Here is a 13115-nt window from a genome sequence, read left to right as displayed (position 1 = left end):
CGCATTTTTATTTCTATCGGATGAGACGCATAACCATTACTTCCCGACGAAAACAGGGTCTACTGCTCACTCTGTCTGCTGGGCAGTACAGGGGGGTGTGCAGAGCGATGTAGGTGCCTTCAGCCAATTTGGAGGCACTTACAAGTCACCGTCCCCCTCGCTGCCCCCGCACGGGAGCTGCTGCCCCGTGCAGGCACGCGGCGAGCGGAGCCGCCGCGCGCTCCGCGGTGCGGAGGTGCGGGAGCGTCGCCCCCCGCCTGACTGCGCCGGAGCCGGGCAGCGCTACCGCGGCGCTCGACGCGAGCTGCGCTGCGGGGCCGCTTCGGCGGGTCTCTTCCTCCGGCGGAGGCGCGGTGCCGCGCGGGGGCGGAGCGCCGGGGCCGGCGCGGTGCCGCTCGGGGCGGGCGGCGGGGGGCGATGCGGCGGGCGGCGGGCGCTCCTCCCCCGGCCCCTCTCGCGGCCGGAGCCGGTGGCGGGCGGGGCGCGGCGCAGGCGCGGCGCACGGCGGGCTGCGGCCGGGCCCCCGCGCCGCTCCCGGGAGCCGATGGCAGCTGCACAGCGCGGCCGCCCGGCGGAGCGCGGCGCGGCGCGGCGGCCCCGGCGCGGGATGCGCGGGCGGGCAGGCGGCGGCGGCGGCGGCGGCAGCGGCAGCTCCGGGAGCCGGAGGGACGGGGCCGGGCGGCCGGCGGCCGCGGCGCTCGCCTGACCTGCGTGCCCCGCTGGCCGCGCCGGGCTCCGCGAAGGATGTCCGCCCAGTCCCAGGGGACCGCATCCTCCTCCTCGTCGCCGTCCGAGGGGCCGCCGGCAGCCTCCAAAGCCAAGGTGAAGGAGCAGATCAAGATCATCGTGGAGGATTTGGAATTAGTCCTGGGGGACCTCAAAGACGTGGCCAAGGAACTTAAGGAGGTGAGAAGCGCGGAGGGGCGCCGGCAAGGCACGGCAGCTCCCCCGCCCCGCCCCGCGCCCTGCGCCTGTGGGGCCGGGGGACCCGCTGCCCCCGGGGCTCGGCGGCTTGTTTCATCACTTCTTCGCCACGGGCCGAGCAACTGGTGTCCGGGCCGGGCGCGGCGGCCCCTCGCCGCGCCCCGGGGCGGGCGGCCGTGGCCCGTTCCCGGGGACCACGGCGGCCGTAGCGCCGGCGGCCGTGGAGCCGCCCCGGGGCCGGGCTGGGTGAGCCCCGGGGCTTGGCGTGCTCCCCTGGCTGCTCGGGGGCTCACCGCCGGGCCCCCCTGGAGTTTCTGCCAGGGCTCCGTGGGGCCCCCGCCGGCGCAGGGGAGGTTTCGGGGACCGGGGGGGTCCCGCAGCCCTGCCCGCTGCCGCCCGTCGGTGGCAGAGGGGGCGGGAGCGACTCCCCTCCAGCGGCAGCAAATTAACTTTTTCGGCTGTAGCCCCGCATCGCGGCGGGCTGCAGCCCCCTCGGCCCTCCCGGCCGGTGGGCGCTGGGGGCGCCCCCCTCCCCCCCCGGCCGCCCGGCGCGGCGGCCTCGGCTGCCCCGGGCCCCGCAGGGAGCGGGGCGCCCTGTTCGCCTTGCCGCTCTGGCCAGGTCGCCGTTGCCGGCTGGCTTTTGCCGGTGACGAGTGTCGGCTCCCCGAGGTTAATCGCCGGCGGAGCGTAATGCCCGCGGGGATGTCGGTAAGGGGCGAAATGCTGCCGTCCTTTCGGCGATTGCCCCGGTATCTCGATTTTGGTACACAACTGGTCGACACATGGTTGGATTATGTGCCGAAATTCAAGTCCAAAATCTCCGTGCGTTGCTTTGTTAATCCGGTGTTTGACATTTATAGCAGGCTGTGTTTTTCCCTATCAAATATTAGTTTCGTATTTTAACAACGCTGTCAACAAGTTTTATTCAGCAGACTTTTGCCTTCCGAGGCAGTCTGAAATTCACCCAGTGCTTCGTATAACGTTGAAAGATGTATCCACGCACTGCTCGCTAATCACAGCTGTTACAGCACTTCTCACCCACAATTCCACATTTCTCACTCTTTCTCGAAAATATATCTATAATATCTCTTTTCCTTAGTGTGCTGCTGTCTGGGCTTTATAGTTTTTGTGGATATTTTCAAACGGAGATGAACACTGTTCGTAGGGCAATTCTTCGATTGCTGTTAATAGTGACAGAGCAGACTGGCTTCTGTTGCTGCAGGAGCACATTTTTCAGGACCTGGAGAGGATGTGTTGTGATCCTTCCCATGAATGTAAATCATGCTCTGCACAGAATCAGTCCTAGCTTTCCTCTACTAAGCAAACAAGATGTCTGTAGGTGGAGGTCATGTGTCATCACTTACTGTGGCATGTTTTATCTAAGTAAACTTGTCTCTTCTGGTTGACTGCATCTGCAAAAGAGAACTGGGTTTACCTCTGCTTCATGGGGAAATGGCTGTTGTGGAACTCCTTTTCCCAAGCAGAGGTGAAATGTAAAATGGAAGTTGTAGTGATGTGGTGTTGTAACTCAATTAACAACATGTGTGCATGTTAAAGGATGAAAAGATTACCATGTTTTGAGAAAAGAGAAATGTTTTTATTATAATGGTAGTTACATCTTGTTCATAATCACCCATGAGTTTTCGAGTAGTTTTTTCTCCAAATACGTGACTAATAAGCATTGCATATGCAATTACCTGTGTTTGTTTGCCATGTTATCTTTACGTGTTAAATACACTTTGCGGTCCATTTATTTTGAAAAGTCAGTAGAAGTTTGCTGTGTGACAACCTCCAGTTGTCCACCATTCATTGTATAGACTCAGTCTATGCAAGACCTGTTTGACACATCTGGAGTGTATACCTTTTTATGTGAAAGTGAGGTAATTGATACTGTACATCAATAATCAGGCTGTTTCATAGATTGTTTGAGTGTTGGAATATACTGACATCTTTCATTAATACATGTAGGAAGTTTTCTAGAATTAGTTTTGGTTTATTACATGCAAAGCATAGCTGTACTTCGTATGTGGTTCCTTACTGGAAGGCCAGGCAAAGTGATGAACTAGAGACCTAAAATCACAGTTTTCCATTCTTCACTCTGAATTTCATTCTTCTGGAAATGTTTAGGCTACCCTCTTTCCTCACTGGTTGTTTGCCAGTCAGGTTGTTGTAGTACCTTTTCTGTTGGTCATATTCCTCTCTTTTTAGTCTACTATTCTGAAAATAGCCTTTCATTCTTTTTTTTAATTTCTTTACTATTTTTCTAAGGAAGTTTTCCATTCTGTTGTAGTGATAGGTCATGTTTTTTTTGTTGTTGTTGTTTGTAGTTAAATATATATTTAGTTACTGTATTGAAAATATGGTATTTGTTGTGGAACTTCAAGATTTTTCTGTTTACATCTACCCATGTGTTGCCCTCAGTTTAATTATTTATTAACTTACACTTGATCTAGCCCTTTAGGGGGCTGTCATCCTTCCAGTCTTCCTTTGTATGATTTTTGTATTCAAAGTATGGTCAAACTGAAAGAATCATTGTTTCAAAGTGAACAATTTATCACCGTAAGGAGTATGGCTGTCATTACTCATATGTCATTGCATTTAGCTTGTTACAGTTTACTTACATTAATGTTCTTGTATCTGCTCTTTGTTCCCAAGTTTTTTGTTTTTTTTTTTTTCTAATGGCTGCTTTAATTGTTTTTCTGTTTAAAAAGGGAGGGGAGAAATGGAGAGGATGGAGAGGCTGTAAAATCCAGATGCACAAACCATGAAGTTTATAAATTTTCCTGTATAAGCAGATGACAAAATCATGTGGCTTAAAACAAGTATGTGTTAGCGGTCACCGTGTCTTAGAAGCTGAACATCTGTCTATCTCCCATGCCTGTTGGTCTGCTTAGGCTAAGGTAACCACAGGAGGCTGAGCCTGGAGAAGGGCTGAGCGGGTGACAGGCTGGGGCGACTCACCAACGAGGAACTGAGCCGCTCTTGTCTCCTTGCTAAACAGAAACATGGGGTGGGTGTGCACCAACAGTAGGATGTGTTTTTGTGCTGGAAGGAATTACTGTTTAAAGGAATTGAGTAGCTGTTATTTGATGAATATTCCAAAGAAAAATCAAAGGAGTGCCAGAGGATTGAGTAATACTACGTATTGCTTTAGTCCAGGCTATTTCAAAATTAATTCAGTGAATCCTTAAACTTAGGTTTTCCTCCAGAGTATTGGATAAAAGACCTTTTTCTCTGGAGTCTGTCTAGAAAGATGACTATTACTACCTTGCTTTGCAGGTGAAATTTATCTGTCAAGTACTTAAATAATGAGGTGATGAGCACTACAGGAAACCAGGGGACACATGCTAGCTGAACTATTTTGGAGGTAAAATGCATGATATAGTCCGAATTCTCTGGCTCGTTTCAGGAGGGGTTGTAGGTAGGATGTGTGTGTATGTGTGCATGTGGATGGCAGGGTGTAGAGATCTGTCTCGTCTTAATACTGATGTTATCATTTTGAAGACTTCCCTGCTTTCACATTTTATGATAATATCACACATTTCTGGAGCCCTACATTTGTTTACATTAAGGAAATACTTCACTAAATCATTTGGTAAATACTTTTTATAGTAATAAAAACTCATCATGCAGAACAAATTCCTGGAAGTTGTGTGTGAAACATTTGCATAGCTTTTAATTGGCTAAATATGCTCCAACCTTTTATCTAAAGGAAGCAGCTGTGTAGCTATTGCCAATGTTTAGAGTAATCCAAAATGGAGGTGCATGAGAAACAGAAGCCTTAATAGGCATTGCACATGCATCAGTAAATTTCCAGGCTTTCCTAGTCTACCTCCTGTGCTCTAAATCCTCCCAAAATGTCTTGCTGAAAGAACGAATGAATAGTCGTCCCCCATCTAACTGCTGTGTTTATTTTCCATAAAGATGTGATATATAAAACTTTGGCATGACTTAACTGATAACGTTTTCTGGGCAATGGTGGAGCTAGGAGATGTAAAATTACATGGCTAAGATTGTTACGGGGTAGAGGACCTGTTTTCATAACCAGGTCAGTCATCTTTTTTGAGGCAGTCATGTATTCCATGTTCTTCGTTTCTGGATCAGGGTTGCCTGAGCATATTGCAATTTTGACACCAATGTTTTCCATTCCCGTGTAGTTTTTGTGTTCAGCCAACAGTCCGGTCGGCAGGAAGGTGCTTCAGATTGTTGACCATTCATTGAGAAACTAGGCAGCTACAGGCTGTGTCCAGGACTAGGATTAGAGAAACAGTGATCAATCATGAATCGATATCTGTGATGCGCAGGCAGCAATGTAACCAGCATGTTTTGGGATTATATTACAGTGTGTGTGTGTGAGGGGGTAGGAGTGTAAAGTTTAGGTACAGAATATGCTACATGGAGACCTGGAGGAAGGCAGAACACAAGCAAGACATTTTAATCCGTTTCTTCTTCTCCTGCTGATTCCTGCCTCCTCTCCTTCTCTTTGGGTTTCTTCCAGCTGTTGAGGACCTGCAGCTCTTTTTTTCCAGATACTGGCAGCTGAAGGAAGAGGGTTTCAGGCATGTGTGCTCCTAGCTTTAGAGAGCCAGTAAATGCAGATGCCCTTGTCACGCAGGGATTTGGGATGCAGGCACTCTTCATAGCGATGCCCGCGTGGCAGCCTTGCTTCAGGGATGCACTGTGTGGATATTCAGAGGTGATCAATAAGGGAGTGTATCAGTGAGGGAGACTGGAGCTTGCCTGTGGCATACATTGCAGTAGCTCAGGCTGGGGTCCAGTTCAGTTACCAGGACCAAGCTACCCTATCCCTGGTGGCATTGCCTGTTCCAAAACCTGCTAATCTCTCCAGCAGCAGACTTTTTTCTGATTCCTCATTATAGTCCTTGGTGCCAGATGCAACCATGAACCCTACCTGGGTGTTTATTGCAAGTGCAGAGAATGATTCATTATGTAAGAGAAGCACTGCACAGCAACTTTATTGTGATCTGCCCAGAGGTCCAAACAGGGCCATAAATAGTCATTGCAGTTAACTGGATCATAATTTTCCTTTCCTTTTATTGCTTGTGGTCTATGAAGTATTTATACAGTTATACACCATACAAAAGTGCAAACATATTAAGATAAAATTCTCATGTCAGTAGTATCCATAAAGCTAATGAAGCTAATAGGTAGCTGTGAACCTTAAAAACATGTTTTAAGGTTATGAGGAACATTTTAAGTGCTGGTATGGTACTAGATGATGTTGGTTTTTATCTGATTTGTAATCAAAGCTACCAACAATTAGTAACTTTTCCTTCTTGTACAACACAATGAAAAGAATAACTAGCATATATAGAGAGCACTGCTTATTAACATTAAGAGGCTTGACAGAAGGAGGCATGCTGTCACATTTATGCTAGTTATTTTGTTTTTATAAACACTCATGTCAGCTATTTCATTCCTTTTATGCAATACTAAGCTCCTGATAGTAGTACAACCATGAGCTAAATAGAGCATATATAAATTCAGCTTTCAAATAAAATTAGTACCACAGTGAAAATATTTATCTTTCTGCTAAATATATGAACTTCACACAGTCCATGCACTGCTGGCAGTGATACAGAAAACTAAAGTAGGAAGGTGAGAACTCTGTCTGATGCAATCAAAAATTTTTTTGCCTTTGACTTCAGTAGGAACAAAAATGAGTTTCAAGATGACAGAGGTTAGTTTGGGGGCACTTCATTTGTCTTAACACTTCAGAGTTCAGAGGAATCAATAGCTGCGGGTGTGTGAGTGCATGTGGATGTGTCGTACAAAAATAAGGACTTCACTGAGCACCATCAATGAAGTTTTGCAGACTTTTGCCAGTCTCTTCTGAAAATGAAATGATACTTCTGTTCCCATTACTCCCGTTAGACAAAGTTCTGGAACAGCCTTCCCACTTGCAGTCCAAAACTTCCAGTCAAATGACGGTTCGTAGTCAGTTTATACGTGACTAACTTGTATTCTTTCCTGGGGGAGGGAGGGGGACTTGTCCATGAGTTTGAATAGCACTTTAGTGGTGCCTAAACCATGAAACATTTATGAACAGCAGCACTATCGTCTTCTAGTTTTCCTTTGTTTGAGAGTTGCAAAATGTTGGTGGCTCGTAGTGTAACTCTGGGTATTAGTTCTGATCTTCAGAAGGCAGGTGAACCCAATGAGCGGTGACCTTGCGTAGAAGACCCGTATGTCCCGTTCAGATGGCCCCATTTCATTTTTGCAGTGGAGGTGATTGTAACTAGGCAGATGGAGTGAAGAGGTGGGGTTTGCAGGCAGACTGCTGTCCTTGCCACATAACTTAGGGCTGACATTCAGCCATGCAGGTAACACTGAGCCTTTTACTGTGGCCTGTTGTAGATAAGGCTTTATTTTACTTTGCTACTAGTTGGGTTTGGGGAGTTTGTTTTGTTTGGGGTGGGCGGGGAGGGGATTTTTTGATAGATGCAACTCAGTTGCAGCTCGTGTAGCTGATTTTCTTAAGGCAAAGGTCCTAAGGTAGCATTTCACTCAAACTTCAGTGTAGGGTGTGTGTTGTCTCTTCCTGAATTTTTATTGCATTAACCACAAAACTGTATGATAAGAGCTGCACCCTATGCAAACTCCTTTCTCAAACAGCTTGTGTCTGGCTCTGTACATCATTGACTCTGGTTATTCTTGCAGTTTTCTCACAGTATTTGCAATGACCCTAAGTGCCCTTTTTTTTTAGTATAGTCATGGGGACAGCCAAAGCAGAGCCCGCTTTCATCATGGACTTCCCTAGCAGATCTCTTACTGCAGCTTGCCATTGTGGGTCTGAGGTTGCTGAATCGCAGGAGGTGGGAGGGCTTAGTGTTGGAGCCGGTGGTGTCTCTTTTAGTTTATAATTATTATACTACAACAGATTGGAGTAGTGGAGAGCAATTGCCTCCAAACAGAAGGAGTACTGTCAGTTGTTGCTTTTGCAAAAATAATAGTATGTTCATGTCTTTACAAGTTAACAGATTCATCTGTTGTTTCATGCAGCATACACCACATTGTTTAATGAGATCTGAGAGCACTGAAGCTGAGCTATTTCCAGACTGCGTTGTAGATTATTTCTCAGTAATCTGAAAAATTGTGCAAATTTAAACACTTTTTTTCTCCTTAAATCTCTTTTTGAGAACTCTGCAATGATTATTTCAGTCTTGTATCTGCTCTAATATTGTGTTCTGTTCCTTGGTGTAGCATGCTTACAGGCCTTTCAGTGAACAGCTTCAAGTTAGGATCAGAGTAACACATCCTTACTCACACTGTAGTAATTTGTATCATAAGTAAGAGAAGAAGAGGCATTTATACCTCTGAAAACAGTTTGATGAGGTTGTTGTTCAATTAAAGTGAGACCATCTGCATGTGGTTCCAAAACTTATGATAGGGAACCAACAGCCAGGGTTTGGCTTCCTACTGAAGTGCAGAAAGTGAGATGAAATGCTTAAAATCTTCAAAACAGTGATATTTTGGTATCTGATAACATTTCATAGTTAATTGGAAATGTCAGTGTGTTAAAACAGGTAGCTTATCTGACCGGTGAGATGCAGGTGGGGAAAGAAAAGAAAAGATCTGAAAACATTAACAAATGACCAGTTTGGGCTAGCTTCTCCAGTATAATTTATTGGTTTATACCCATGTGACTCAATGTCCTTCCTATACAAAATTATTGTGAAAATACAAAAAGTCAAGGCCAGTATTTTTTTTTTTTACTGCAAAATAATTTGAAATAAGTGTAATTCTTTCTTTGCACACTGTGCTAGTGAAATTCTTTCTTGTTATATGCCTTCTGCTTTTTCATACCTTTTTGTTAAAACTTTGACAGTTCCAGTGTTAATTGCCCTTACAGTAAAAATTTTTTCTTATGTTTAAGTGGAATTTCCTATATTTCAGTTGGAGCACATTGCCTCTTGTCCTGTTGCGGGCACCATGGACAAGAGTCTGGCTCCATCTTCTTCATATCAGGTATTTATTTGCATAAATTCCCCTCTTCTCCAGGCTGAACAATCCCACTCTCTCAGCTTCTCCTTGTATGAGAGATGCTCCAGTCCCTTACTCATTTTGGGGGCCCTCCGCTGGACTCGCAGCAGTATTTCTATGTCTCTCTTGTACTGGGGAGCCCAGAACTGGACACAGCACTCCAGATGTGCTCTCAAAGAATCAGGTAAATTCGGTAAAAATACCATATTATGCATGTTAGCTTCCCTCAATAAATATTTCTTAATTTGAAAATTTAAAATCAGCTGAGGAATGTATTCTCTCCTTTTTCATTAAAGTTGCAGTAATAAAGAGTTATGGACTTATCATTGCTTGCAGTCTGAATCTCGGTTTTACTTATTTTCAAACCCAACAATATGTAACAGATTTGTGGTATAACCGCCTATTCGAGTTTAATGATTGGAGGCATGCAAGAGTCAGGAGCTGGTGTTCGTGAGTATGTGCAGCCGTATGACATGACTGGAGCATGTATGTGACATTAGGCAATGATGATGGGAAGGGAAGGCTGCAGCTCCTTCTGCTCTTACAGGAATGCCACTTCTCCATAACATTGTTTTGTGAAACTGTGATATATCCTTTTCCCCACTTCCAAATTAGATAGTCCTGGCAAACCCAGTGCAATTACTCAAATTAACTTTGTGAACCATTCGGGTTAATTTTGTCCCTGTGCTCCGACCTTTGCAGCTGTCAGTTTTTGCTCGCATTTTTTAATTTTTTTGGCATCATAGCAATCCCTCCATCTCTATAGGGCTTTTCATTTTCTTTTCCTAGCCCTTTTCCTCATTTCATTCGTATCGGTTTCTGTTCCTCCTGCAGTTTGTGCTCTGTATGTACTACAGTATTAATGGCTATCAAAAAGGCATCTGGGTCATAAAATGTGAGAAAGCTTAGCTCTGCATTCTTAAATTTTGTATTGGGGAAGTCAGCATCAAAACTCTAAGCTTGGTCTTAAGAACTTCAGATGCCTTTCTATAACATTAATCTTGGTAACACAATTGCTCTTTTTTTCTCATGCATCTTTTGCATGCTAATAGGGAGATTATTCTGTATATGATCTGGAGGTATTGTTAGTATAGTTTGTATCTCAATTTTAGATCTGGTATAGCGACAGAAAGACGTGTTGTTTGAATCCCAGAGTTACCTGGGTTGTTATTACAAGCAAAAGCTTTTCCTTTAAAGTTCATGATAGGCTAAACTGACATTGTGTTCCAGCTTTCCAGTTCAGTGTCTAGAATATTTAAAATTCACTGCATCTTTCCTCAAAAGCCTGCAGTGCTACTGTCTTTAACAGTGGTTTTCAGTTTCCAGCTAGAGCACACATTTCTTCTCTAGGTATTTTTACTGATGACCACAGAGGCTGTTTAGGTGGGCCAAGTTTTTGATGGTGGGTGGTCTGCACTAGTGCTGCTGTTTCTTTTATTTTTGATAGCTGGGGTGATAAAGTCTAGCCTATTTGTCTTTCAGTGCTTATAGGACAGGGACACTTTATGGGACAGTTTTAAGGTTCATTGAAACTATGGCACTTGAATGAAGAAGTGTCCTGTGTACAGACTTTGACTGTTTCTGGTAGTTTGCGTCACTGAGGTTGTGTTGGAAGACGTGAACTCTGCAGGAATATGTACCTTAGCAGAGGTGTTAAAACAACAGCTGTTCCTTGAGATCGAGGTACAGATGGTACGATGAATCACAGAATCACAGAATCACTGAGGTTGGAAGGGACCTCTGGAGATCATCTAGTCCAACCCCCCTGCTGAGCAGGGTCACCTAGAGCACGTTGCACAGGATTGCATCCAGGCGGGTTTTGAATATCTCCAGAGAAGGAGACTCCACCACCTCTCGGGGCAACCTGTTCCAGTGCTCTGTCACCCTCACAGTGAAAAAGTTTTTCCTCATGTTAAGATGGAAGTGTCTGTGTTTCAGTTTGTGCCCATTGCCTCGCGTCCTGTCGCTCGGCACCACTGAAAAGAGTCTGGTCCCATCCTCTCGACACCCTCCCTTCACATACTTGTACACATTGATAAGATCTCCTCTCAGCCTTCTCTTCTCCAAGCTAAACAGGCCCAGCTCTCTCAGCCTTTCCTCATAAGAGAGATGCTCCAGTCCCCTAATCATCTTTGTAGCCCTTCGCTGGACTTGCTCCAGTAGTGCCACATCCCTCTTGTACTGGGGAGCCCAGAACTGGACGCAGTACTCCAGATGTGGCCTCACCAGGGCTGAGTAGAGGGGGAGAATCATCTCCCTCGACCTGCTGGCAACACTCTTCCTGATGCACCCCAGGATACCATTGGCCTTCTTGGCCACAAGGGCACATTGCTGCCTCATGCTTAACTTGGTGTCCACCAGCACTCCCAGGTCCTTCTCCGCAGAGCTGCTTTCCAGCAGGTCAACCCCCAACCTGTACTGGTGCATGGGGTTATTCCTCCCCAGGTGCAGGACCCTGCACTTGCCTTTGTTGAACTTCATGAGGTTCCTCTCTGCCCACCTCTCCAGCCTGTCCAGGTCTCTCTGAATGGCAGCACAGCCCTCTGGCGTATCAGCCACTCCTCCCAGTTTTGTATCGTCAGCAAACTTGCTGGGGGTGCACTCTGTCCCTTCATCCAGGTCATTGATGAAGAAGTTGAACAAGACTGGACCCAGTACTGACCCCTGGGGGACACCGCTAGCTACAGGCCTCCAACTAGACTCTGTGCCACTGATCACAACTCTGAGCTCTGCCATTCAGCCAGTTCTCAATCCACCTCACTGTCCACTCATCTAACCCACACTTCCTGAGCTTGTCTATGAGGATGCTATGGGAGACAGTGTCAAAAGCCTTGCTGAAGTCTAGGTAGACAGCATCCACTGCTCTCCCCTCATCTACCCAGCCAGTCATTCCATCAGAGAAGGCTATCAGATTGGTTAGGCATGATTTCCCCTTGGTGAAGCCATGCTGACTACTCCTGATCACCTTCTTTTCCTCCACATGCTTGGAGATGGCTTCCAGGATGAGCTGCTCCATCACCTTTCCAGGGATGCAGGTGAGGCGGACTGGCCTGTAGTTCCCTGGGTCCTCCTTCTTAAGTTTGCTTAAATGATCTCTAACCCACTCCTCCTCCACCAAGGGAAAGTCTTCCTCTCTCCAGACTTTCTCTCTTGCCTCCAGGGTCTGGGGTTCCTGAGGGCTGGCCTGAGCAGTAAAGACTGAAGCAAAGGCGGCATTCAGTAACTCTGCCTTCTCTGCATCCTTCGTCACCAGGGCACCCACCCCATTCAGCAAAGGGCCCACATTTTCCCTAGTCTTCCTCTTGCTGCTGATGTATTTGAAGAAGCCCTTCTTGCTGTCCTTGACATCTCTAGCCAGATTTAATTCCAAACGGGCCTTAGCCTTCCTCGTTGCATCCCTGCATACTCTGACAACATTCCTATATTCCTCCCAAGTGGCCTGTCCCCCTTTCCACTTTCTGTAGACTTCCTTCTTCTGGTTGAGTTTTGCCAGGAGCTCCTTGCTCATCCATGCAGGTCTCCTGCCTCCTTTGCTTGACTTCCTACTCATAGGGATGCACCGCTCTTGAGCCTGGAGGAAGTGATGTTTGAATATTAACCAGCTCTCTTGAACACTCCTTCCTTCTAGGGCCCTCACCCATGGGATTCCTCCAAGTAGGTCCCTGAAGAGGCCAAAGTTTGCTCTCCTGAAGTCCAGGGTTGCGATCCTACTTGGTGCCCTGCTGCCTCCTCACAGGATCCTCAACTCCACCATCTCATGGTCACTGCAGCCAAGGCAGCCCCCAACCTTCACGTCTTCCACCAGTCCTTCTTTGTTTGTTAGTACGAGGTCCAGCAGCACACCTCTCCCCCACCACCTGTGTCAAGAAGTTGTCACCAATGCTCTGCAGGAACCTCTGGGACTGTTTGTGCCTAGCTGTGTTGTCTTTCCAGCAGATATCGGGGTGGTTGAAGTCCCCCATGAGAACCAGGGCCTGGGATCGTGAGGCTACTTCCAGCTGTCTGTAGAAGGCCTCATCGACTTCCTCATCCTGATCAGGTGGCCTGTAGTAAACACCCACAACAGTGTCACCCATGCTAGCCTGCCCTTTGATCCTTACCCATAAGCTCTCGACTCGCTCTTCATCCACCCCTAGGCACAGCTGAATACATTCCAGTTGGTCTCTCACATAAAGAGCAACCCCACC

General features: G+C 46.9%; 1 protein-coding gene across 6 annotated transcripts in view; it reads left to right on the top strand.

Annotated features, from left to right (window-relative positions):
* Nucleotides 1-667: 667 nt before the first annotated feature.
* The window catches only part of PRR16 (proline rich 16), a 163124-nt gene continuing 150676 nt past the window's right edge, over nt 668-13115 (top strand). For all 6 annotated transcript variants that reach the window (XR_010886873.1, XR_010886875.1, XR_010886872.1 and 3 more), the window contains exon 1: nt 668-906. Coding sequence is in view for 1 of the 6 variants with exons in the window: in XM_067315651.1 (XP_067171752.1) it covers nt 745-906 (162 nt within the window). In the remaining 5 variants the exon portion in view is untranslated. The remainder of the gene's footprint in view (nt 907-13115) is intronic.

Source organism: Apteryx mantelli, chromosome Z, assembly GCF_036417845.1.
Source record: "Apteryx mantelli isolate bAptMan1 chromosome Z, bAptMan1.hap1, whole genome shotgun sequence".
In the NCBI taxonomy this organism is placed as follows: Eukaryota; Metazoa; Chordata; class Aves; order Apterygiformes; family Apterygidae; genus Apteryx; species Apteryx mantelli.
This window is presented reverse-complemented; position numbering and strand designations above follow the sequence as displayed.